Source organism: Phycodurus eques, chromosome 3, assembly GCF_024500275.1.
Source record: "Phycodurus eques isolate BA_2022a chromosome 3, UOR_Pequ_1.1, whole genome shotgun sequence".
NCBI lineage: Eukaryota > Metazoa > Chordata > Actinopteri > Syngnathiformes > Syngnathidae > Phycodurus > Phycodurus eques.
Window position 1 is genome coordinate 291765 of NC_084527.1, and position 21466 is coordinate 313230.

A 21466-nucleotide genomic window follows, 5' to 3' on the forward strand; every position below is an offset into this window, starting at 1 on the left:
CTCCGGGAACGTGGCTGCGACTGTGTGACCTCTCCTGTGTATTCAAATAATCAATCGAGTCATCAAAGTTTTTGATATGCCGACATGCTTCTATATTTGAATTCAAAATATGGATTACAAAGACCGTACATACAACATTTACGCACGTAAAGGTTACCGTCCGAAGCCGTTGTAAAAAGACCTGAAGGCGTTAACCTCGCGATTCTCTCCTCGAACGGGGTGCGCCGGTTCTTCCGCCTTTTTTGGGCCCCACTTTGGCGGCGGGCAGCCAGCCGCCCTCCGCTTCACGTCCACCTTCACGTCTGAGCGCTTCTTTTTTAGTTCAGCGTGTTCTGCCTCCGCAGCCGCACACGCGCCGTCCCGGTCGTGCCAAAGAGGATTTTCTTGCGTGCCGCCGCTTCATTGAGCAACTTCACATTCAGAAAAAAGGATTTTTCTTCATTATCTCGCTCCTTTTCCTTTTTTCCCCTGATCATGCAGAGATCGGGATCGCAGGCGCACGATTTGCATATTCAAATGCGGGCGCGGACGGGGAGGAGTCGGCTACTCCGGCACGTGCGCTCATTTCCACGTGGATTGCGACGGACGAAAGAAATGCGCTTGGATTCACGAATACGCAGAGTTTCACACATCTGGCTAGTTTTGTGCGTACGACGTTTTCTGGATTTGCGCGTACGCCGTGTTTTAGGAGGAAATCCGCGCAAGTCTTCGTGCGTGAGGCTCCCGATGTCAGCCCCGTGAGATAAAGGTTCATGCGTAAATGTTTATGTGTGCTATTTGTAATAAGTCTTTGAATTCAAATAGAAACACATCGGCATATCAAAGAGCATATCAAAAACTTTTGACTCCTTTTTGATGACTCCATTTATTATTTTAATACACAAGAGAGAACACGCACACTGACAAAAAAATATATATATATTTTTAGGAGAAGAGGGGTATATTATGGGGGGTCAATTTAAACACATGTTAATCATGTGCTAGCAATGCACATGTTCAAATGAAGTCAATTCAAAGGACTCTTTTTTTCAGTGCACGTGCTGGAGTCACGAAGCGATCGTGAGGGCAAAAGGCGGCATAAATGATCGCCACGATCAATGAATAGGTGTCCTCACGAATATCAGTGGTTCATTCAATACGCCGGTTAACAAATGAATTCTGAGTCCTTGCCGCAATTGCATTGTTGAAATCAAATGTTGCCGGGCATGAATTGTTCATCAGCGCTCATTATTCATGCGTCTCTGATGTGCAGAGTTTTGAGAAGAGTTTCCCAGCATCACCTCGAAGTGTCGCCAGATCACCGAAAGCCGCAGAAACGTGCGGACGCCAGCCGCGCAGTTGGCGTGAGGCGCCGCACACTTCCACGCTCATGTCACTCTTGATACATCTGAACTTTGCCGTGAAAAAGAACCGACGCCACGTTTTTGTGCGTACGCACCTTTTGTACATGAGGCCCCTGGTGTCTATCCCGGCCCGTTTCGAACACGGTGACCCTCGACTGGTCGCCAGCCAATTGTAGGGCACATATCAACAACCATTCACACCTACGGGCAATTTAGAGTCTTTCAATCAACCTACCGCGCATGTTATTGGGATGTGGGAGGAAACCGGAATGCCCGGAGAAAAGCCACGCAGGCACGGAGAGAACATGCAAACTCCACACAGGCGGGGCCGGGGATCGAACCCGGGTCCTCAGAACTGTGAGGCAGACGCTCTAACCATTCGCACACCGTCCCCCCGGGAGAGGAGAAAATAATAATAATAATAATAATTTTTTTAACATCAGACAGGTAAAATTGTGGTGAGGTAGTTGTAAGTGACTTATTAGGATGACTATGAAAAAAAAATTGCGGTAAAAAATATTTTTTGCTTTTGGTCCTCTATGCCATCGTGCCATTTTTTTCTTTCTTCCCGTGTAATAATTGTTTTAATGTTGTACAATCTTCAAACTGTAACATTTACTTAAAAGCACCCGACTTAAAAATACAATTAAAAAATAAGTCTCATTTGTTGGCGCGGTCGGAAGATGAAAAACAAACCCGTCAGTGAACGGCGGCCAGACCGGATGTGACGAATACGGAAGTTATTCGCTGCCTGACTGGCAGATATCACAGTTGTTTTTGTCCGTATAACTTTTTGCTTGTCTTCTTTGACATTTCTGACATTGTTGGACATTGTTAAACTTTCTCGGAGCGCGCAGATCGTGACGCTCTGCCGTGCCGTCATGCTATGGCGTCGTTTGTGCTGTTTTGACGCAAAGCCTGCTGGGTAATATGCTAAGGAGCTAAACACAACGTGCGTCGGTTGAACGAACTCGAAATTATGACAAAGTGCACCTGAAGGTACGTCAGACTTCCCGCCTACCGACCAAGTGCGCACTAATACTTTTAGTCATCACCGAGCAAATGGAAAGATAATGGCGTGGGAAATGAAGTGAACTTGTCGTGGTTTATGAGGCTCATTTAGCTTTTCACATATGAATCCTGATTTCGGGACCACGTCGCTTTGAGCCCGCGCGTGCGTGCTCGTCAGCGCGAGCGGTGGGCCGCGGAGGACCGCGGAGGGCCGCCGAGGACCGCGCACTTCCTCAGCAGAGCAGACGGGTGAATCCGCTGTCATGGACGAGCTCGTCAGTGGCGCTGTTCGCCGGGGGCCATCGCGAACTGCAGCAGTGACCAAGACTTACTTTCTTGGAAAACTGTCTCGCGTCCATCCGTCGTTCGTTCCCTCACGTCGCTTTCAGTCAGCCCTGCATTGTCAAGCTGCTGGCTGTTGACGTTGCCATATCGTCATTGTGAAACATCAAGACGAAGGAGGTGATCGAGCGAATTTTATGCATACAATTCTAACCCTAACCAAATTAACCTGTCCTAGATCTGTTAAAGACTACTTTGATGTCACTTTATTTTTGAATTTAAAAGTAATTGCGTCATATTTTTCTCCAACCATTTGAATCCAATATGTGCCCGAAATATAATCTCTTGACTTCGAAAGTATTTGGCTCAAACTAGTCAAATTCATGTCACTAGCGTCGATATTGATCAGTAACGAATTAAATGTGTTTTAATGAATCTTGAAGGGAAAGAATTTCGTCTCGTCTAATGTCGACCGAAAAAGACACGATTCGGCATCCGAGTCACAACGGCGTGATCGACCGCCCTGAAAAGCAGACGGCATTCGTCGAATCTTCCGCCCACCGAGTGGCTGATGATTAGATTGGAATTACTTTGCTCATTCCTCGAAGGGAAATGATTCTCTTGTCATTTTGTTTGTTGGTTCAAAATGAAGGGCGTGGCTGACTTTGTGACAACACAGTGACCTTTTTGCAGACACTAACAATGTATTTGTCTTTTTTTGTGGTTAATGCTGTAAACATACTTCCTGCGTTTGGGGACTGTAATAACACTATCAAATCTAGCGCTGACTTTGAACTTTTCCCCAGTTTTATATTGTTTTAAAGTCTGTCCAAAAATGTTAAAAAGCAATTCCTCAGACTTTGTAAGTTGTTTGTCAAATGTTGCGCAAATTCGCTCACATCTTGTGCATCTCCCCCCCATTAAACCTAGCGACGCCCCTGTCTGTCTGTCTGTCTGTCTTAGCGGCTGTAGTCTCGCGCGCTCTTCCCGGTGTACAAATGTTGAATCCGAGGCCCTCTTTGGATTCTTGTTTTTTTGTTCCGCAACTTTCCTTTCCTATCCTACCCTACCAGATCGAGATGAACCGGAAGCACTTGGAGGGGAGGGCGTTCAAACTTTACAAAATGCTGAGGAAACGTGCCTCGATGGACCTTTTGGCGTAACTTTCTCCTAAGCAACCTCGACGAAAGGGAAGGAGATAGTTTACCCTCAATCCGTTGGAGCAGAAAATATGGAAAGCGACAGACCACCGAGGATTACGGACCACATGAAGATTCGCGCAAAAATCTTCCAAAAGAATTCAATCAAACTGTTAGCTGGGTTAGGCTCCAGCATGCCTGCGACCTTGGTGAGGAGAAGCGCTATGGATCCATCCGTTTTCAACACCGCTTATCCCGGTTAGGGTCGCGGGGCGCCGGAGCCTATCCCAGCTGACTTCGGGCGAAAGGCGGACGACACCCTGAACTGGTCGCACTCGGGGCAGATCCCGCCCCGAGTGGAGGAGTTCAAGTATCTCGGGGTCTCGTTCACGAGCGAGGGAAGAACGGAACGGGAGATCGACAGGCGGATCGGTGCGGCGTCCGCGGCGATGCGGACTTTGTGTCTATCTGTCGTGGTAAAGAAGGAGCTAATCCGGAAGGCGAAGCTCTCGATTTACCGGTCGATCTCCGTTCCTACCCTCACCTATGCGCCACGAGCTGAGGGTCGTGACCGAAAGAACGAGATCCCGGATACGAGCGGCCGAAATGAGTTTCCTCCGCAGGGTGTCCGGGCTCTCCCTTAGAGAAAGGGCGAGAAGCTCGGTCATACGGGAGGATCTCAGAGTCGAGCCGCTGCTCCTCCGCATTGAGAGGAGCCAGATGAGGTGGCTGGCTGGGGCATCTGTGTAGTACGCCTCCCGGACGCCTCCCCGGTGAGGTGTTCCGGGCACGTCCCGCCGGGAGGAGACCCCGGGGACGTCCCAGGACACGCCGGAGAGACTACAGTTTTCGGCTGGCCCGGGAACGCCTCTGGATCCTCACGGAAGAGCTGGATGAAGTGGCTGGGGAGAGGGAAGTCTGGGCTTCCCTGCTGAAGCTACTGCCCCCGCGACCGACCTCCATCCGTCGTCTTCCACTTGGAAGACGACGGATGGAAGATTGTGTTGATGTAGTTTGCTTTGCTTAAAGACGTTGGTAAAATGTCAACAATGCCCCCCCCCCCAAAAAAAGAAAAAAGACTGGGGGAAAAAAATGGATGTGAATCTGAACGGCGAGCATGCGGGGGTCCGCTGTGTTGTGCTTTTGTGTAGTACGTACGTTTTGTGTGCCCTTAGTCTATCCAACTAAAATGTGTTTGTTTTTCTTTGCGCGTAGCGGTCATGTCGTTGTGCGAGCAGAGGGACAGGATCCGGCAGCAAGTGGAACTTCTGCAACGACGTTTGTGTGCCAGCAACAGCGAACTGCAGCAACTCAGCAGCGACTCAGGTTGTCTTTGTACTTTCAACGACACTTCCGTCCGCTTTGTCTTTTTCCGCCAAACCGAGACGAGCCCGGTTGCAAACAGGAAGCGTACGCTTGTGACGGTGACATCTTGTCTCTCGATTAGATGGCGAGTCTGGCGAAGACACGGACCTGGAGGCGCCGCCGGTAATACGCGCGCACACACATGGGGCCCAACTTTTTGCCCATGGTTTTCATGTTGGTTACTCCATGCCTGATAACTGACCAATCTTCGCCCAAGACCGCTCGCCCACCCCAGACCGGACTATCCGATCCCGAACTTTGAACGTTGACAAACTGGACAAGAAGGACAAGTGGGCCGGACCAGAATATTCGTGCCTCAATAAGCTTTACTTTTTTTTTTGGTGCAAATAATTACGTTCAGAAAATATTCACATTTATTGATTATGGTCTTGCTGCAAATCGTTTTGAGCAATCGGAAATTTCGGAACCGAAACGATGGCAATTTCACCAATATTAAGAATTTTTTCTTATTTTTTTTCATTTCCACGTGTGCAACTTACGGTTCGCAGTGGATCTATATACTGCCTGCACCTTTATAAAACAACGTGTTCAGCTCCAGAAATAATTTTCAATTGACCTCAACTCATGTCAAGCTCAATCAGAATCAGAATCAGAATCCTCTTTATTTGCCAAGTGTGTCCAAAAAACACACAAGGAATTTGTCTCCGGTCGTCGGAGGCGCTCGAGTACGACAACGGACGGTCGATTGACAGAGGACGCTTTGGAGACAGAAAGACATTGACAAAAAAAAATACAAAATCAGTCGCTGAGCAATAAAGGGTTGCTAGTTATCTGGTAATGCCGGTACATTTAAAACAACATGTTTGACAATTGTGCAAAAAGATGCAGAGTCCTCGAGCACTTGGAGCAGTTGGAATGACTCGTATTGCAATAGTCCGGCGCAATGACCATCGCGCACCGTATCCCGGGTACGTCGGTAAATTCAATCAGACGCTCTCACTGCGCTGTGAGAGCGCAGTGTTCAGAGAGGCAGAGCGCACTCCGTGTTCGCTGAATTTGCGAACGAGCTCGTCGGCCGTTGGCTGGAAGACGGTCGGTGCGTGCGCCATATTGAATGTGTCGGTTCAGTGCCGCTCTGTCTCCTTCGTCAGAGCGGCGGGAGTGCGCTCCGCGGCGCCGGGAATGACCCAAAGGCACATTCCAACAACACTCGGACTTTTCCGAACGTTCCGGAGTGTAGCGAGCGCGCTTGGAGTGAATTTCCGAACGTACCCTCGGTGTTCATATCTATCTACGTTAACAGCTATTTCGACGCGATTAGGCCGACATTAACCGTACGTCGTTGTCATTCAAGAGATGCTACAATTCAATAAATAACATACATACTGTAAATAGTATATTTCTGAGACGTCGCCAGTCTTATGGCTTGCAACTTGCTGGCCAAATACTTCAGAAAGACTTGACTTGACTTTGACTTGAACTACACGACTTGACCAGTCATCTCGCTTAGAGTTGCAAATCTGCATTGGAATTGAGATAGTTTGCCTTTTTTTGTGGGGGTGATTCACGCCAACCTGGCAACCCAGCGTGCGTTGTTGCGCACTTGCCAATGTGACGTAACCACCTGCATCAACAACGATGGAAGGAGCGCAAAACATACGTAGTGTATATGGCTGAAATAAAAATGTCATTAATTTAGGAGAAAAGAATAAGCCGGAAGCGACGGTTTAGCGTAATTTTAAGTTTCATTGTTAAAATAAAATATTAAAATAATATTAAATATGAAAACAGACTTTTTATCCTCGGTTAAACCTCATTTGAGAGTTCACGGTTCGACTTTGCAGTTCCTCTCGACGCCTGCGGGTGTCGCCTCGTCCCAGCAATTGTTCCTGTTCCCGGACAGTCCGGTGGAGCATCTGGCCTTTGTTGCTTGGGAGTTCAGATTTCGTGGGTAGTTTAGGCCCCACGAGACGTCTCTTTAGGGGCGGTCTCGTGGCAGGGCCGCTTGGAAGAATGCGGTTTAGCAAGGTGTGGGGAGTCACTGTGTCACCTCAGTTTGCGGGGCGCATGTCCACTACAGAGAACACAATTTGGATTTAAGGATTTTATGTTGTTCGGGGGAGCACGGCGGACGACTGGCGAGCACGTCTGCCTCACAGTTGTGAGGTTGCGTGTTCAAATCCGGCCTCGCCTGTGTGGAGTTTGCGTGTTCTCCCCGCGCCTGCGTGGGTTTTCTCCGGGTACGCCGGTTTCCTCCCACATCCCAAAAACATGCACGCTAGGTTAATCGAAAACTCGAAGTTGTCCGTAGGTGTGAATGCGAGCGGGACTGGTTATTTCTTTATACGTGCCCTGCGATGGGCTGGCGACCGGTTCAGGGTGTACCCCGCTTCTCGCCCATAGTCAGCTGGGATAGGCTCCGGCACGCCCGCGACCCGTGTGAGGAGAAGCGGTGTACAAAACGGATGGATGGATTTCATGTCGTCGATGAACTTTGCACAAAGAGGACGGCAACCTGCATGTTTTGCAACTGGCGCAGTAAGGACACAACAACAACGAGGTTGAACTTCATCCAGCACGACAAAGACCGTTAAGCGAGAACAGTTTAGCGAGCTGGTCAAACATTAAGTTTCATACTTTCAACTGCTTCGGGACGATTAAAAATCAAAATGCGATTGGGAACCTTTTAGTACAGCTCAGTAACGTAGCAAGTGGCGGGACGCTTTACGATAATTGTCGGAACCTTTCGATTTGGTTCACAGGCACGCAAAAGTCCATTTTTTTCCAGACAGTATCCTCGAAAACATAATGCCGACCGCAGAAAGCAGAAGTGAAGCAGCGGCGCTAGTGTGGTGGAGATGAAAAAAAATCAAGAAGATTTTGCGCAGGCGTTTGCGGGTATGGCGAAATGATATTATTGACTTGCTTGATTGTTTTTTCATGTTATTTTTTTTCTTCTTCTCTCCACCACAGTGACTTGAGCCTTGCGCATATGTGACTTACTCCCACCTCTGGTATATTTGACGATTATCTAATGATTTCCGGATGTCTTTTACCACATCGCTATGAGATTTGCGATCGGATGATCGAGGACGCGGAGACGGAACCTCCGCCGTACGCCGCGGAGCAGACGACTTGTTCTCAGCCTACATCCAAATGTTAGGCACGGAATCAGTGATCGTCACGTAGCGCGAGCAGCGGCACAACATCGGGCCAAGACCGTTCGCCGACCCAAAATAATACATAACTAGAGGTAAACCGGGGGCGGTCCGTAACCCGAGGTTCCGCAGTAGAAACGAGTTGAGGCGGTCCCCGAGCTCACGCGAACAGCCGACAGACCGGACGGGAAATTGGAGCTCGAGTCGCTTCCGAGTTGGTAGAAAAAGAAAAGAAAAGCCTCAAGTGTCGTCCGTCTTCAAACAGGCAGCCGCTGTCTCCCATCTGTCTGCAATCGCGTTGCGATATCGGCGGGAAAAGGGGACATTTGAGGGGAGGAAGTTGCAATATGACGGCAGACGACACATTTCAGAATGTTACGAGGAACAATGCTTGTACTTTTAAGAGAAATAGGTTGCAATAAAATGAGGATTTGATTTTTTTCCCCCTTATTTTCCCCCCAAAAAACCAAAAGCTAATATCAGGTAGCTTACACAAAAGGGCTGTCGAAGATTCAGGGGCCACGTTCACCCCAATCGGCTCTCAAGCGGATCGCCCCAAATATTCCTGATAATATATCGATTGTTTTCGTGTGAATAATTAACATGAAAACTCTTTTGCATGGTGGAGGACATGTTAGCACATCTGCCTCACAGTTGTGCGGTTGCGGGTTCCATCCCCGGCCCCGCCTGCGCGGAGTTTGCGTGTTCTCCCCGTGCCTGCGTGGCTTTTCTCCGGGCACTCCGCTTTCCTCCCGCATCCCAAAAACACGCATGAATTGGAGACTCTAAATTGCCCGTAGGCGTGACTGTGAGTGCGAACGGTTGTTTGTTTGTATGTGCCCTGCGATTGGCCGGCGACCGGTTCGGGGCGTACCCCGCCTCCTGCCCGACGACAGCTGGGATAGGCTCCGGCGCGCCCGCGACCCGCGTGAGGAGAAGCGGCTCCGAAAATGAACGGATGGATGTACATGAATTGTTGCATCTATCTGGAAAACTTGACAAGTGACTCATCACACCATCCAAACTACTCAAGTGGGAACCCTTTCCCAAAGACAATGCAGTTGTCCGCCTGCCTTGTAAATGCCGACATCAACATTGAACGGAGTTGTGGCAGTGAAAGAATCATACTTCAAAACAATGACAGCACCCGCTTTGGACATTGATATTTTGCAAAATTCAGCAGCTTGAAATGTTTCGACGAGGTCTTCATTTCCGCACGTGTCGTGCGAAGGCGGCTCAGCAGCATTCGATATGGAGTTGGCTTACTTTGCTCTAACTTGGCGTCGTTAAGCCTTGGCAAGTGCATCAATAACAAACGTCAAACCCTGAGGAGCATCAAAGTACTTCGTGTTAAGTGGTCGCCAGCGCGACCTCCAGCGGACCAAATTAGCAACGACACTTTTTTGGAGAAATCGCAGTTCGTGTGTTCTCGATCCCACGGGCCCGATTTGACCCCCCGACGGGCCGCTTCTGGGCCGCGGAGCGTGCGTTTGACACCCCTGTGCGACACACTGCACGACGCCCGGCGGCCACGCGTTTTCGCGGCGGATTGAGGATCGGCTCCAAGTTCGGCCCACGAATAAGTGGATGTGAGCTCAGCTGTCATTCAAAACTCGATAGAACAACGGTCGCACCTAACATGTCCGGTGGCGTATGTGCGTGACACGCGCACGTGCAGTCCGTTGCAGGTCTGCTGGCTCAGAGGCAAAAGATCGAGACAGAGATCCAGAACCTGGAGAACATTCTGGGACCGCACAGCCCCGTCAGTGTGTCAGGTAGGACCTTCTGCTTCCACTTCCTGTCATGTGACCGCGCGTCAGCTCACTGTAACCGCGTGTGCGTGTGCGCTTGCAAGATGGTGACGACGACGACGACGGCAACAGCAGCGGTGAAAGTGAGGTCAGTGGACCATCAAATATCGTTGAACATGTGACTTCTCTATAACATGCTGACCAGCTTCGTGCTTGTGTGTTTGAACTTCAGCTGGGTCTGTCCACGACCGTGGACTCGTGTCTTCAGATGAACCTGGTGTACCAGCAGATCCTTCAAGAAAAGCTCAAGCGGCTGGAGATTCTTCTGGCGCACAACCAGCGACAACAGGCACGCACACGCATACATGCACAGACACATGCACACGGCAGCCATTATACAAGACGGTGTGCGTGTGCGTGTTTGTGTACGTGGGCGTGTGTAGAAGGAGGCGGTGTCTCAGCTGTCCGGGCCAATCAGAGAAGCTTCCAAAGAAGAGCCCGCCTCCTCGTCGGCGTACCCGAAGCACGGCGCCTTGTTCCTGGGCCACTTCTTGAAGCCGTACTTCAAGAGCAAAGTCACAGGCCTGGTAATAATAATAATACGTTTTATTAGTAAGCACCTTTCGAGACTCTCAAGGGCACTGCGCGTAAAAAGCAACAACAAAAACTGAATTATACAGAGAGAATAAAACAATTACAAAGAAAACAGGGCAGCGGAGTTACAGTTTTTAGTTTGTTTTTAAAGAAAGTGATAGAAACTGAGTTCCGGAGGTCTGGTGGCAAAGAGTTCCAGAGATGTGGGAGCAGTGCGACTGAAGGTTCTGCCCCGCATTGTGCTGAGACGGGCAGGTGGGACACTCGGGTGGATGGAGGAGGAGGACGAGGACCTGAGGATGCGGACTGGCGTGCCGATGTGGGGGAGGTCGGACAAGTATGGAGGGGCGAGGTTGTGGATGGCCTTGAAGATGTAGAGGAGAAGCTTGAACTGGTGAAGTCGCTGGAGGACGGGGCTAATGTGGCGAAAAGAGGGGGTCTCCACATGATGATGTTGCGTGCGGCGGAGTTCTGGATCAGTTGTAGCTGATGGAGGGACTTTTGAGGGAGTTGTCATAGTTGAGACGGGTGTGACAAGTCCGCGGACCACGATGGAGGTAGTATGCGGGGTGAGGGAGGGGCAGAGTCGGTCGACGTTGCGTAGGTGGAAGTCAGTTATGTTATTGATATGAGAATGGAAAGATAGTGTGCTGTCGAGGATGACACCCAGACTCTTAGCCCGAGGGCAAGGGGAAACTCGGGAGCGGTCAACAGGGATGGATGGACTTCACTTTGGATTGTGCAGATTTCGCGGCAACAAGTAAAGTCTTGTCCACCGATCGCAACACCGCTCTGTCCTCCCGCAGGGTCCTCCGGCCAATCAGGATGCGAAGGAGAAGATGATGAAGATGAAGGGTTGCCTGGACAACAGCAAGATGAAAGTCAAACGATGTGAGGAAGCCGATTGTACCGTCACCGTGACGACCGTCAACGCGCACTTTTTGACTCCTCGACGTTGTCGTCCTCGTGTGTGTGTGCGCGCGCGCGCGTTCAGGGGAGAGTTGGCAGAAAACCTTGCTGATCAACTCGGTTTCCAAAGACGGTCTGAGGAGACTCCTCCAACCCAAGCTGTCCAGGTTGGAGTCGTTTTCTTGTCTTCTAGTTTTTCCTTCTTCTCTTCCTTTCTTCTTCATCATCATCATCATCACCTTCTTCAGGTTGGACTACCTGACTCAGAAGTTGTCTTCATCGGACAAGTCCGAAGACGAGAAGCAGCAGCTCAAAGCTCACATTGAAATTCTGGAGAAAGACATTGAATCCATCAAGTATGACGTCACACTTTGTTTTCGTCATGAATCCGTTCCATAAAGTCCGACTAAAACCGAATCGTACAAAAACCAAAGCGATATTTCACATGGTAATGTAAATCCAATGAATCCCTTCCAGACACCCAAAAATATGAAAAAAAATACATTTTTATAAAGAATAACTGGAGCGTTACAGATGTAAAATACGATATACAGTTGAAAACTTTTTGTCATGAGGGTCCAACAGGCGGCAAGTGCAAGGCAACAACAAGTCTCTCGGTCTGCTCGGCAACAGTCCGACAAGGTGGGGCGTCATCGGCGCAACACATCCTGTCGAAAGTCAGACCTTCAACTGCACTATTTGCATATCTGTCGTTGACCAATACTGGCCGCTCATGCCAGAGTAGCATCTGCTCCAATTGCACACTGATTGAGGAGTATCTGCAACATTTGCACCATCGACATTGTCCCAGATTATCGTACTACTCGCTTGAAGTCTCGCCGCCCTTTGCACAATGCTCATTGCACCGGACTATTACAATATTAGTCTTTCGAACTGCTCTAAGTGCTAGAGGACTCTGCGTCTTTTTGCTCAATTGTCAAAAAAATAAAATCAAAAATGTACCAGCATTACCACATAACTAGCAACCCTTTATTGCTCAGTGACTGTTTTTTGTCTCCAAAGCGTTCTCTGTCAATTGACCGTCAGTTGTCGTCCTAGAGCGGCTCCGACTACCGGAGACAAATTCCTTGTGTGTTTTTTGGACATACTTGGTAAATAAAGAAGATTCTGATTCTGATTCAGAATAAAAGCATTGTGGAATACGCCTTGCCGTCGGTTGAAGCCTTTTTGCACAATTTCCGAAATGCTCGCCCGACGAAATAAAAAGTCAGATTGGAGTCACAAGGCCATGGCAATGGTGCACCGATTCCGGGAAATGAATGGCTGACAAGCGGCTGTATGAAAGCTGAGTGGTTTTTTTTGGGTGAAAAACCCATTCCAAACCAAATCCTAATCGAACTAAGGCATACGAAAAGCGAAGTTCTGTATCTGTTAATATTTTTCATGTTGGTAGCATCCTGTCTGTATGTGCTCGTGTGGCTAGCTGCTGACGCTAGTGCATTGTGATTGGCCAGATTGAAGAAGGAGGAGGAGCTTGTTGGGGACCAGAACGAGTACCACGACTGGCACAAGATCGCCAACATTGACGTACGTGAACGCTTGTCGAAGATTGTCTACGAGGGCTAAGATCACCTTCTGGGCCTATTAGCATGTGGCTAACACCATCTGTGTCAGTTTGAAGGCTTGCGCCAGGCGGACGACCTTCGCCTCTTCTGGCAGAACTTTCTGCATCCCTCCATCAACAAGAACCGCTGGAGCGCTGAAGAGGTTCAGAAGCTTAAGGAGGTCAGCGCCAGAAACCAGGAGACCAACTGGGACCTCATCGCTAAGGAGTTACGGGTGAGCGGGGTGGATCATGGCGGGGAGATGCCGGTGAGGTTGTGCATTGACGCGCTTCCGTTGTTCCATCAGACGGGCCGCACCGCTTTCATGTGCCTGCAGACGTTCCAGAGGTTCATCTCGTCCTCTCTCAAACGCGGGGCCTGGACCCCCGCCGAGGACCAAAAGCTCACGCAGATGGTTGAGAAGATGCGGATCGGGAACTTCATACCGTACACGCAGAGTAAGAACACCGGCGGCGTCACACAGCACGGTCACAGACCACGACTCTTCCTCTTCTTCTTCCTCTTCCTCAGTCTGCTACTTCATGGAGGGTCGAGACACGCCGCAGCTCATCTACCGATGGAGTTCAGTTCTAGACCCCCAGCTGAAGAAAGGAACCTGGTCCACAGAGGAGGACCAGGTCCGTCGCACGGGGACATCGTCAGGGTCTGAAGTCTCTGTCCGGTCTACTCCTCTAAATCTTGTGTCCACCCGCTCGCTCGCTCTTTTCACAGCTGCTGCTGAGAGCGGTCGCACGTCACGGGGAGAAGAGGTGGTGGAAGATCCGCTTGGAGGTCCCTGGCCGCACCGACGGAGCCTGCAGGGACCGGTGAGGAGGACCAGGTTCGGATAAACGAGACTGACCTGACTGACGTTGCGTTTGTCATCTGTCCCGCAGATACTTGGACTGCCTGAAGGAAGGAACCAGGAGAGGAGCCTTTGACTTGTATGAGCAGCAACTCCTCCTCCAGCTGCTGGACAAACATGGCGCCGGTCCGTGTCCATCGCGCCACCTTGACTAGCATGTTAGCCGATGCCGCTAACACTTCATTTTGTCTTCATTAGCAAGTTAGCCAGTAATGCTTTATTATCAAGTTAGTTGGTACTGCTAACACTTCGAGTATGTTTCGGAGTGTGTTAGTTAGTAACAGCTAATGCACAATGTGTTATTAGCATGCTATCCATAGCAGCTAAATCTTTGTGTTTATGAGCATGCTATCAGAGACATGTTAAACATACAGTATATTGAGGACTGACAGACAAATGCTACCATACCATGTTAGCCAGTGCAGGTAACATGTCATATGAATAAGAAGGCGTCACATATTGTGTGCACTGATTAGTGTTTGTCACGCGGTCGGTCGCCAGGTCGCTGGGCGAAGATCGCGGCAGAGATTCCACACCGCAACGATGCTCAATGTCTCAGAGAATGGAAAAAAATGATGAGACGCGCAAAAGAGCCTTTGAAGGTACACGACAGACGTTAGCATTCAGTGTTAGCACAACACACAATCATTCATCTTCATTTGCGTGCGTGTGTGTGTTGTGTGTTTTCTCTAACAGATAAGACAACGAATACCAAAGACCTCCCAGGAAACCAAGACCATGAAGAATGAGAAAACCAAGTTGAGGGCAAGCATTAGGAGGCGTCTGCAGAGAATCAAAGAGGAGGAGGACAGCAGCCAGGAAGACGAGGATGAGGTGAAGTACGTGGACACTGGGGGCGAAGACGAGGAACAGGAAGAGAGTTCAGTGGACAGCAAGTGTGAGGAAGATGAGCCGGATGATGGAGAGGAGGACAAAGATTACTACCCGGTCCCACCCATGCACGAGTGGATTCCGCAGGAGGAAAGTCCAGAGTCCAGTTTCCGCCGTGCTAGGCTGGTGACGCTGGAGCCGGCATCCGCCGACCCCCTGTCGGGTCCGACGGCCGTCCGCTCCACGGTGGTGGCCGAGTTCGGCCGCTCGGTGGTGGTGGGCCCGCCGCCCCGGCGGCTGAGCTGGGAGGAGCGCCACGCGGGCGGCGCCATGCTGATGATGTCCCAGGAGCAGCTGCACTCGCACCTGTGTCACCAGGCCAACAAGTACAACAAGCTCCGCCCCCGCCGCCACCCCCCCAAGAAGGGCCATGTGACAGTCACAGAGATGGACTACATGCTGCAAGCCGCCGTGTTACCTTGGGTGGGGAATGTGCTCGTGCCCAGCCCAGCCACCCCCACGCTGGCCGACGCCCTCGGGGACAAGACGACGCTGAGCTCCACCCCTGTCTTCAGGCTCCTCCTCCGCGCCATGACGGTGGATGTCTCTGGCTGCAAGGACGTCATCGTCAGGCGGGGCTGCGACAAGCTGACCCCATCCCCGTGGAGACCCCTCCTACCGCGCCCGCCACCGCCAAAGCCCGAATTGACACCCGCCTTAGCACCCCCATGTCTCAAGAACCCCAAGACGGTGGCGGCCATGTTGTACACCAACCGGGCGCGCCCCCCGGATGCGGGGCCGGCGGCGGTGATGCAACAAGCTCCCCCCGCTGGCTTCCTCCCACACGCCCCTCCTTCAATCTGCCTCGTGACCACGCCCCCTTTGTTGCCCAAGGCACCTCTAGCTCTGCGCCCTTTTCAAGTCCAATCACAGGTCAGCTTTTTCTCTCTCCAGTATTGATTGGTTGACCTAATTTGATTGACATGATGATTGACATGCTTCCGTCCCCGCAGACGTGGTGCCGCCTCCCGTTTATCCTCCCCTGCGCGCCTCCCAGGCCCCCTCCGCCCTCCATCTGGCTGCTAACCACGCCCCCTCTTTCTGGAGGCCTCTCTGGCCCCGCCCACCCGTCCTTGCCCACGTCCCCTCTTTCTGTGCACCTCGTGTCCCCGCCCCTCCTCGCTGGCCCTGTACGCCCATCCTTGACCGCAACCCCTCTAGCTCCGCCCCCTCTTGACTACTCTTCTGCGGCACCCACCTCGGCCCCGTCCGGCTCCGTCACTCTTGACCACGACTACAGCAGTCCTGCCCCCAAGCCGCCGCCCACGAGGAGGAAGCGGGGGTGCGAGGAAGATTCTGGGGGCAGAACTCACACCAATGTAGGGAAGCGAATCAGGAAGTCGAGTCAGAAGGCCCAGGTAAATTGTTTCTCTTATGCCCTGCCCACTTTCTCACTTTTCATCGGTTCACATGTCAGGACTCACGCACACATGCATGTGCACATATACAAACACAGACACGCACACACAAACGCACTCATATGCATTCACACACACACACACACATCATCATCCTTGGCATCTTTCCGTCTCGTAAGACAATGGAGTTTAGCGTCTGCGCTTGCATTGCGGTGCCTCCTGTGACTGTGCTATCATCCAATGCTTGAGTGGCAGATTCTGTTGCATCAAACGTTTTGGCTCAGGGGCCACATGGACTTTTTAAAATTTGACAGACGGGCCAAGCCAGAACCAGATGCTTGCATATAAAAAAAAATACATAAAAAAAAGGCATTGTAGTTTTTGCCAGCGCATCAAAGTCTGGTGTTAGTTTTGGTGTGGCAATTCTCAGAACACATCAGAATCAGAATCAGAATCATCTTCATCATCTGAGGTGTTCATCACTCAGCCGGGATCTGTAGGATGTTTTCTTGGTGTTCGTCACGCTAAAAGCCCGTTCACACATATGTAGAACCAAACACCGCCGGCATCCTCTGTGTCGACTTCCGGAATTTGGGAAATTTGTCTGCGCTTAATGAAGCATAAAACTCATCCAGTTTGGGAGTTCCACTTCAATTTTAAGACAGTATCACATTGGAGATCAATCAGTTCCATCTGCAGCTCCCGTGGCGCGGTTTCAGGGTCTTGTGTGACTGAATCTTGGATAGCAGTTTGTCAGATAAAGGGGTTTTGCTGAGCCTACAAGCTCGATTTTAACCGCTGAGGCGTAGCCATCTGTTCCTGCGTTGATTGGCTGTTCGCATAATCAGCAGGCTTGGTAGAAAAGTGACTGCTGATGTTATATTCCTCCAAAACCACAATGGTTTCTTACCAAATTAGACATACAGCCTCTGACCGTAGTCCATTCTATATTAAACACTCGGAACTCACTGTCGACTTTTCTTTTCTGTGGCCCACTCGTGGTTGAAGAACGGATCAGAGCAGTAGCACAGTAAAAACAGGACAGCCAAAGTCGAGTCAATGTATCACTGTACCTACCGCGCTACCTGGTGGAACCACTGGGCATTATTCTGTACCAATCTTTGGCGGGCCGGATTGAAATGATCAACGGGCGGGATGCGGCCCGCGGGCCGTAGTTTGCCCACCGCAGCATTAGCTGGTGCGCTTGCAGTCTACTTTGTCTGCGAAGTCTCCGTTTTTCCCATTCGGCTTCTGCCTTTGCCACAGCTTGCGCGATGCCCGCCTTCACTGTGGATCGCGAGATGGCACGGTCGGTCATAGCGGTCATTTCTTTCAGCGTTTCGTTTTTCAGCCTCGGATTTCTCATTCGGTGTATCACTAATTAAAATGTTAGTTACATTTGAAAAAGTCTGCAATTTTGTTTTCTTATAACTTCCTCCGTTGGGCAGCCGTGGCCCAATGGTTAAGCTCCTCGCCCGCCACCGTGGGGGACCTAGGTTCAAGACCCCGACCGGACCATCCTCCAACATCCCCCGGGCTCACGGTTGTGGTGTCCTTGAGCGAGACACCGATACCCCGAAATGCTGCCCCGGTGTGTTCCACTAACGTGTATGTGTTCACTGTGAGGGGGTAAAATGCAGAGAACACATTTCATGTGCATGCATGCATGTTCATGACAATAAAGGTGATTCTTCTCCTTCTTAAGCCGGCGCTTGTGATTGGCTCTCTGGTCATATTTGCCACTCTGCCGGAGTCTCAAATGCAACATTTTTCCAAATAGGACCTTAAAGAGTCACCTTGCGATTCTCCTTTTTTACAAAAGCAAATGTCAATTTGTCAAGGTGGGGCATCGAGCTCATCCATGATAGGCAGGGCGGTGATGTTTTCAATGGCCTTATGGGTGACTGTGTTCTCCCGAGAGTAAATGTTTGCTGATGCTCTGCCCATCTCTCCATCTGTTTGTTTTGAACCGTGGCGATGTCTTCCGAGACTGATTTGAGACGGGCAGTCTTGATGACACTCGAGCACAATGCTTTTTTGAAGACCTCATACTTCGGACATATATATTCCCGCCGTGGGAGGAGGCCCGGATGCCGTGACACATTTTCAGCCAGTCGTCGTCGGTACACTTGCGGGCGATGGGTCGGTCTTTGTTTCGGGCTAGGCGGTAAGCTGCGAGCGTCCTCTCGGCGGGTTGTCTCTCGTATTCGAGAAGTGCAGCCCGCTTGACGGCGATAGCAGTTTTCATCTCCACGATCCCTGACTCTAGCCAGTCCTAGTTTTTCTTCTTTCTCTAACCGAAGGTGCCCAGGTCAGTCTGACTCACGGGTGTGAGTCCGTCGCATTGTAGAGTCGTCAGTTGCCAGTTCTCGAGAGCCTCGTCAGCAGCTCTGGTGAAGCGTACCCGTAGTTCAGGTATTAGCGCTCCAGCGGTGTTTATGCCTTCCGCTTGGAGCGATAAATGCGCTTGGGTTGAAGGCGCATCTTGCTGCAGACTAAGGAACGGTCATTGTCGCAGTCAGCAGTGCGATAACTACGGGTGACCAGCACATAGGGGACTAGGGGTCTTCTAGTGGTGATGAAGTCCAACTGGTGCCAGTGTCGTGATCTTGGGTGCCTGCAGGACACTCTATGCTGTAGCTTAGTGGGAGGAAAAAGGTGTTTGTGATCCAGAGGTTCTGGTACCCGCTGCCCATTCTCATTGAGCTTCCCTATGCCAAAGTGGCCAATGCAGTGAGGCCTGTAATCGGAGCCAATCCTGGCGTTGAGGTTCCCAGGTAGAAGCAGATGCTCTTTTGGAGGGAACGCTCTGATTTTGATGTTCAGATTGTCATAGAATGCATCTTCAGCCTCAACTGTGGAGCAGAGTTTTGGGGCATAGACACTGAAGATGTTGATAGTCCCGGAAGACGTCGTGAGGAGGAGAGAGAGAGTTCGAGCAGTTCACTGCGAAGGTGGTTCCATTGAGGGTAGAAGTGAGTTACGTGAGTTGCAAATCCTACACCATACACTCTGTGGTCGTTGGATTCCAGCCCCTGCCAGAAGATGTAGATGTTCTCCTTGAGACTACCGTTTGATGGAAGAAGTGTCTCCCGAAGGTCCGCGATGTCCGTGTTGAGTCTCATCAGCTCGTGGTCGATGATAGCCATTTTCCGGTGACGTCAATTTGACGTCAGTCATAAGCGGTGCCAGGACAAATGTTCTGACCTTTTGTAGTTTTGCTGGGTGCCGAGTTTACAGTCGGGTCTTCGGTCTTTACCCTGAGCTCCAAACACACATCGAAGCATGCAGACTGTAACGGGTCAGCGTCTTAATGGCTGGGGGCTGCCCTGCTTGAAGCGGACAGGGTCAAACTTCCTCTGAGTAGTTTAGTTGTAGTTTAGCCTGAGGTGCTCAGTTTTCATGTGTTGTCAAGGGAGGAGGCTTCATACTGACAAGGAGAAGCTGACGCACTCTGCTCGCCCTTTCGCCACCCCGCAAGAACAGCAGCGCTAGCCGGCCGTAGTAGTGCGACGCTACCACACGAAACGAATCACGACGACCTTTAACACACGCACACGCACTTGATACCGTACACACTCACGCATAACCACACACCCACAAAGCCTGCAACAAACAAATGAACATTTTTGTTGCAGGCTTTGACCCGTGAGAGGAGGAGACAGGGTTGTCGTACATCCCAGCCCAAAAAGGGCGGCGCCGCGCAAGTGACTTCAGCGCACGTGCTGTCTTCATTGGCTGCTTCCAGTGGGCGCGTTCAACTGCTTCAAGCTCTGCCTCCGGTGCCCCATGGGCTCGGGCCCCCCCCCCCGCAGGCGGCTCCTCCCCCGCCCCCCCGCGGAGGGCGGGCCTGAACGTCGACCCCTCCCTGGTGTTCTCGGGGTCGCCTGTGACGGTCGCAGATTGGCTGATCGGCCTGGGAGGTGTGGCCGTGCCGGAATTGGGCGTGTCCCTGCCATACCTGCCGCCGTGCAGCAGCAGCCTGAACGCGCTCGCTGCCGTCCTCGCTGACAAAACGAAGAACGCCAGTGCCGCCAGGCAACTTGTACAGCGCACCACACAGGCCACGCCCTCTCGCCTGCCTGAAGACACCGCTGACGAAACAAGTAAACGCGCACACACATTGAGTCTTGGAACAATAAATGCTCTTGTACGGTTGTGTCTTTTGTATGCGTGTGATTGATGTTGTCGTCGTAGTGTGTTTGTTGCGCAGTTTGGTGAGGGAGCGTTTGGGATCCAATCCGGCGTACCGGCTGCTGAAGGCTCGCTTCCTGTCAGTGTTCGCCCTCCCCGCCCTCCTCGCCACCCTGAGGCCCGTCGCCACGTCGACGTCGTCACGCACACCTGAAGTCGAGAAGAAAGTGAAGAACGCCAAACAAAGGACACAAAAGCACAACGGATGGGTGAGTCCGGCGAAACGTTTTCACGTGCACGCGAGTGGTACCCGTCTCGTGGCGGTGTCACGTGTGCGCGCGCGGGCATATGATTGTATCGTGCGTGTATATGTGTCATGTATAATTGTAACCCGTGTTTGTGCGTGTCACACAGAGAAAGTTTTCATGCGATGGCTCAGGAGCTCCAGCCAATCACTTCTCAGGAATCAGCGCCACTGGCCCCGCCCAGCCCCGCCCCAGTGAGGCTGTCAGCAACCAATGAGAAGCGTCGATTTGTTTTTATTTGAGTGTTCTTTGTTCATGTCGTATACCTGAACGCATCACAACGGTGAGTTCAGGAACCTTCGGCCGAGATGTTTTTCAATAAAGTTTTTTTTAATAAAGTTCAACATCAGCTGAAAGGTTTTTAAAAGCTTGTTTTTTGTTTGTCATGTGATGCGTGGGTGGACTTTGGTAGGCGGCGGCGGTGTGCCACAAACCAACACAAACCTAACATTTGCGCTATTTGCGGACACACCAGGAATCCCAAAGAGGTTTTCACCAGCAGCCCGCGCCGCCATCTTTTGGGAAGTTTGAAGGAAGATGAAGAAGAAAGCGGAACAGGCGTCCCGGCATTTGTTCGGGATTCCTGGAATGGTCCCGGAACGCCCGCTTTCCTTCGGAATTGACTTGACAGAGGAGCAGCTGCCGTGCGAGCGTGCGCGCTGGGGGTGGCGCCCGCCACGTGCCCAACAGTCACCGTGCTAAAACAGAGACAATGCGCTGCCAAAACGTGGCGGGGGGGGGGGGAGAAGCTTCTTTTTGCTGCTTTGGATTGTTCCTCGTGCTTTCTTTTGTAAAAAAACAACACTGTAAAAATACACTTCCGGTCGGAATTTTC

The 21466-nt window shown here is 51.1% G+C and overlaps 1 protein-coding gene across 7 annotated transcripts; it reads left to right on the forward strand.

Moving 5' to 3' along the window:
* Window positions 1-2067: 2067 nt before the first annotated feature.
* Window positions 2068-21299, forward strand: snapc4 (small nuclear RNA activating complex, polypeptide 4). Of its 7 annotated transcripts, none has more exons than XR_009768236.1 (23): window positions 2068-2342; window positions 4991-5101; window positions 5223-5263; window positions 9938-10034; window positions 10115-10158; window positions 10243-10359; window positions 10454-10597; window positions 11411-11495; window positions 11599-11680; window positions 11762-11869; window positions 12989-13061; window positions 13149-13313; window positions 13386-13536; window positions 13610-13716; window positions 13811-13905; window positions 13975-14069; window positions 14445-14545; window positions 14640-15707; window positions 15788-16192; window positions 19941-20298; window positions 20390-20595; window positions 20741-20914; window positions 21107-21299. XR_009768236.1 is itself a non-coding variant. In XM_061671203.1 (22 exons), exons 2-22 carry the CDS (start codon window positions 4996-4998, stop codon window positions 20846-20848), a joined length of 3756 nt encoding a protein of 1251 aa, XP_061527187.1. In that variant the 5' UTR covers window positions 2068-2342; window positions 4991-4995; the 3' UTR covers window positions 20849-20987. The 7 variants fall into 7 exon arrangements, 5 of the variants coding, with proteins under 5 accessions (XP_061527187.1, XP_061527189.1, XP_061527190.1 ...); XR_009768237.1 differs by lacking the exon at window positions 21107-21299 and adding an exon at window positions 21044-21085; XM_061671203.1 differs by lacking the exon at window positions 21107-21299 and having other exon boundaries at window positions 20741-20987.
* Window positions 21300-21466: the final 167 nt, after the last annotated feature.

Excerpts from the sequence above, each read along its gene's own strand:
- snapc4 (XM_061671203.1), top strand. The coding sequence starts at position 4,996 with ATGTCGTTGTGCGAGCAGAGGGACAGGATCCGGCAGCAAGTGGAACTT. Across the intron at positions 10,159-10,242 it reads ACAGCAGCGGTGAAAGTGAG|CTGGGTCTGTCCACGACCGT; the intron begins GTCAGTGGACCA and ends TTTGAACTTCAG. Across the intron at positions 13,906-13,974 it reads GACGGAGCCTGCAGGGACCG|ATACTTGGACTGCCTGAAGG; the intron begins GTGAGGAGGACC and ends TCTGTCCCGCAG.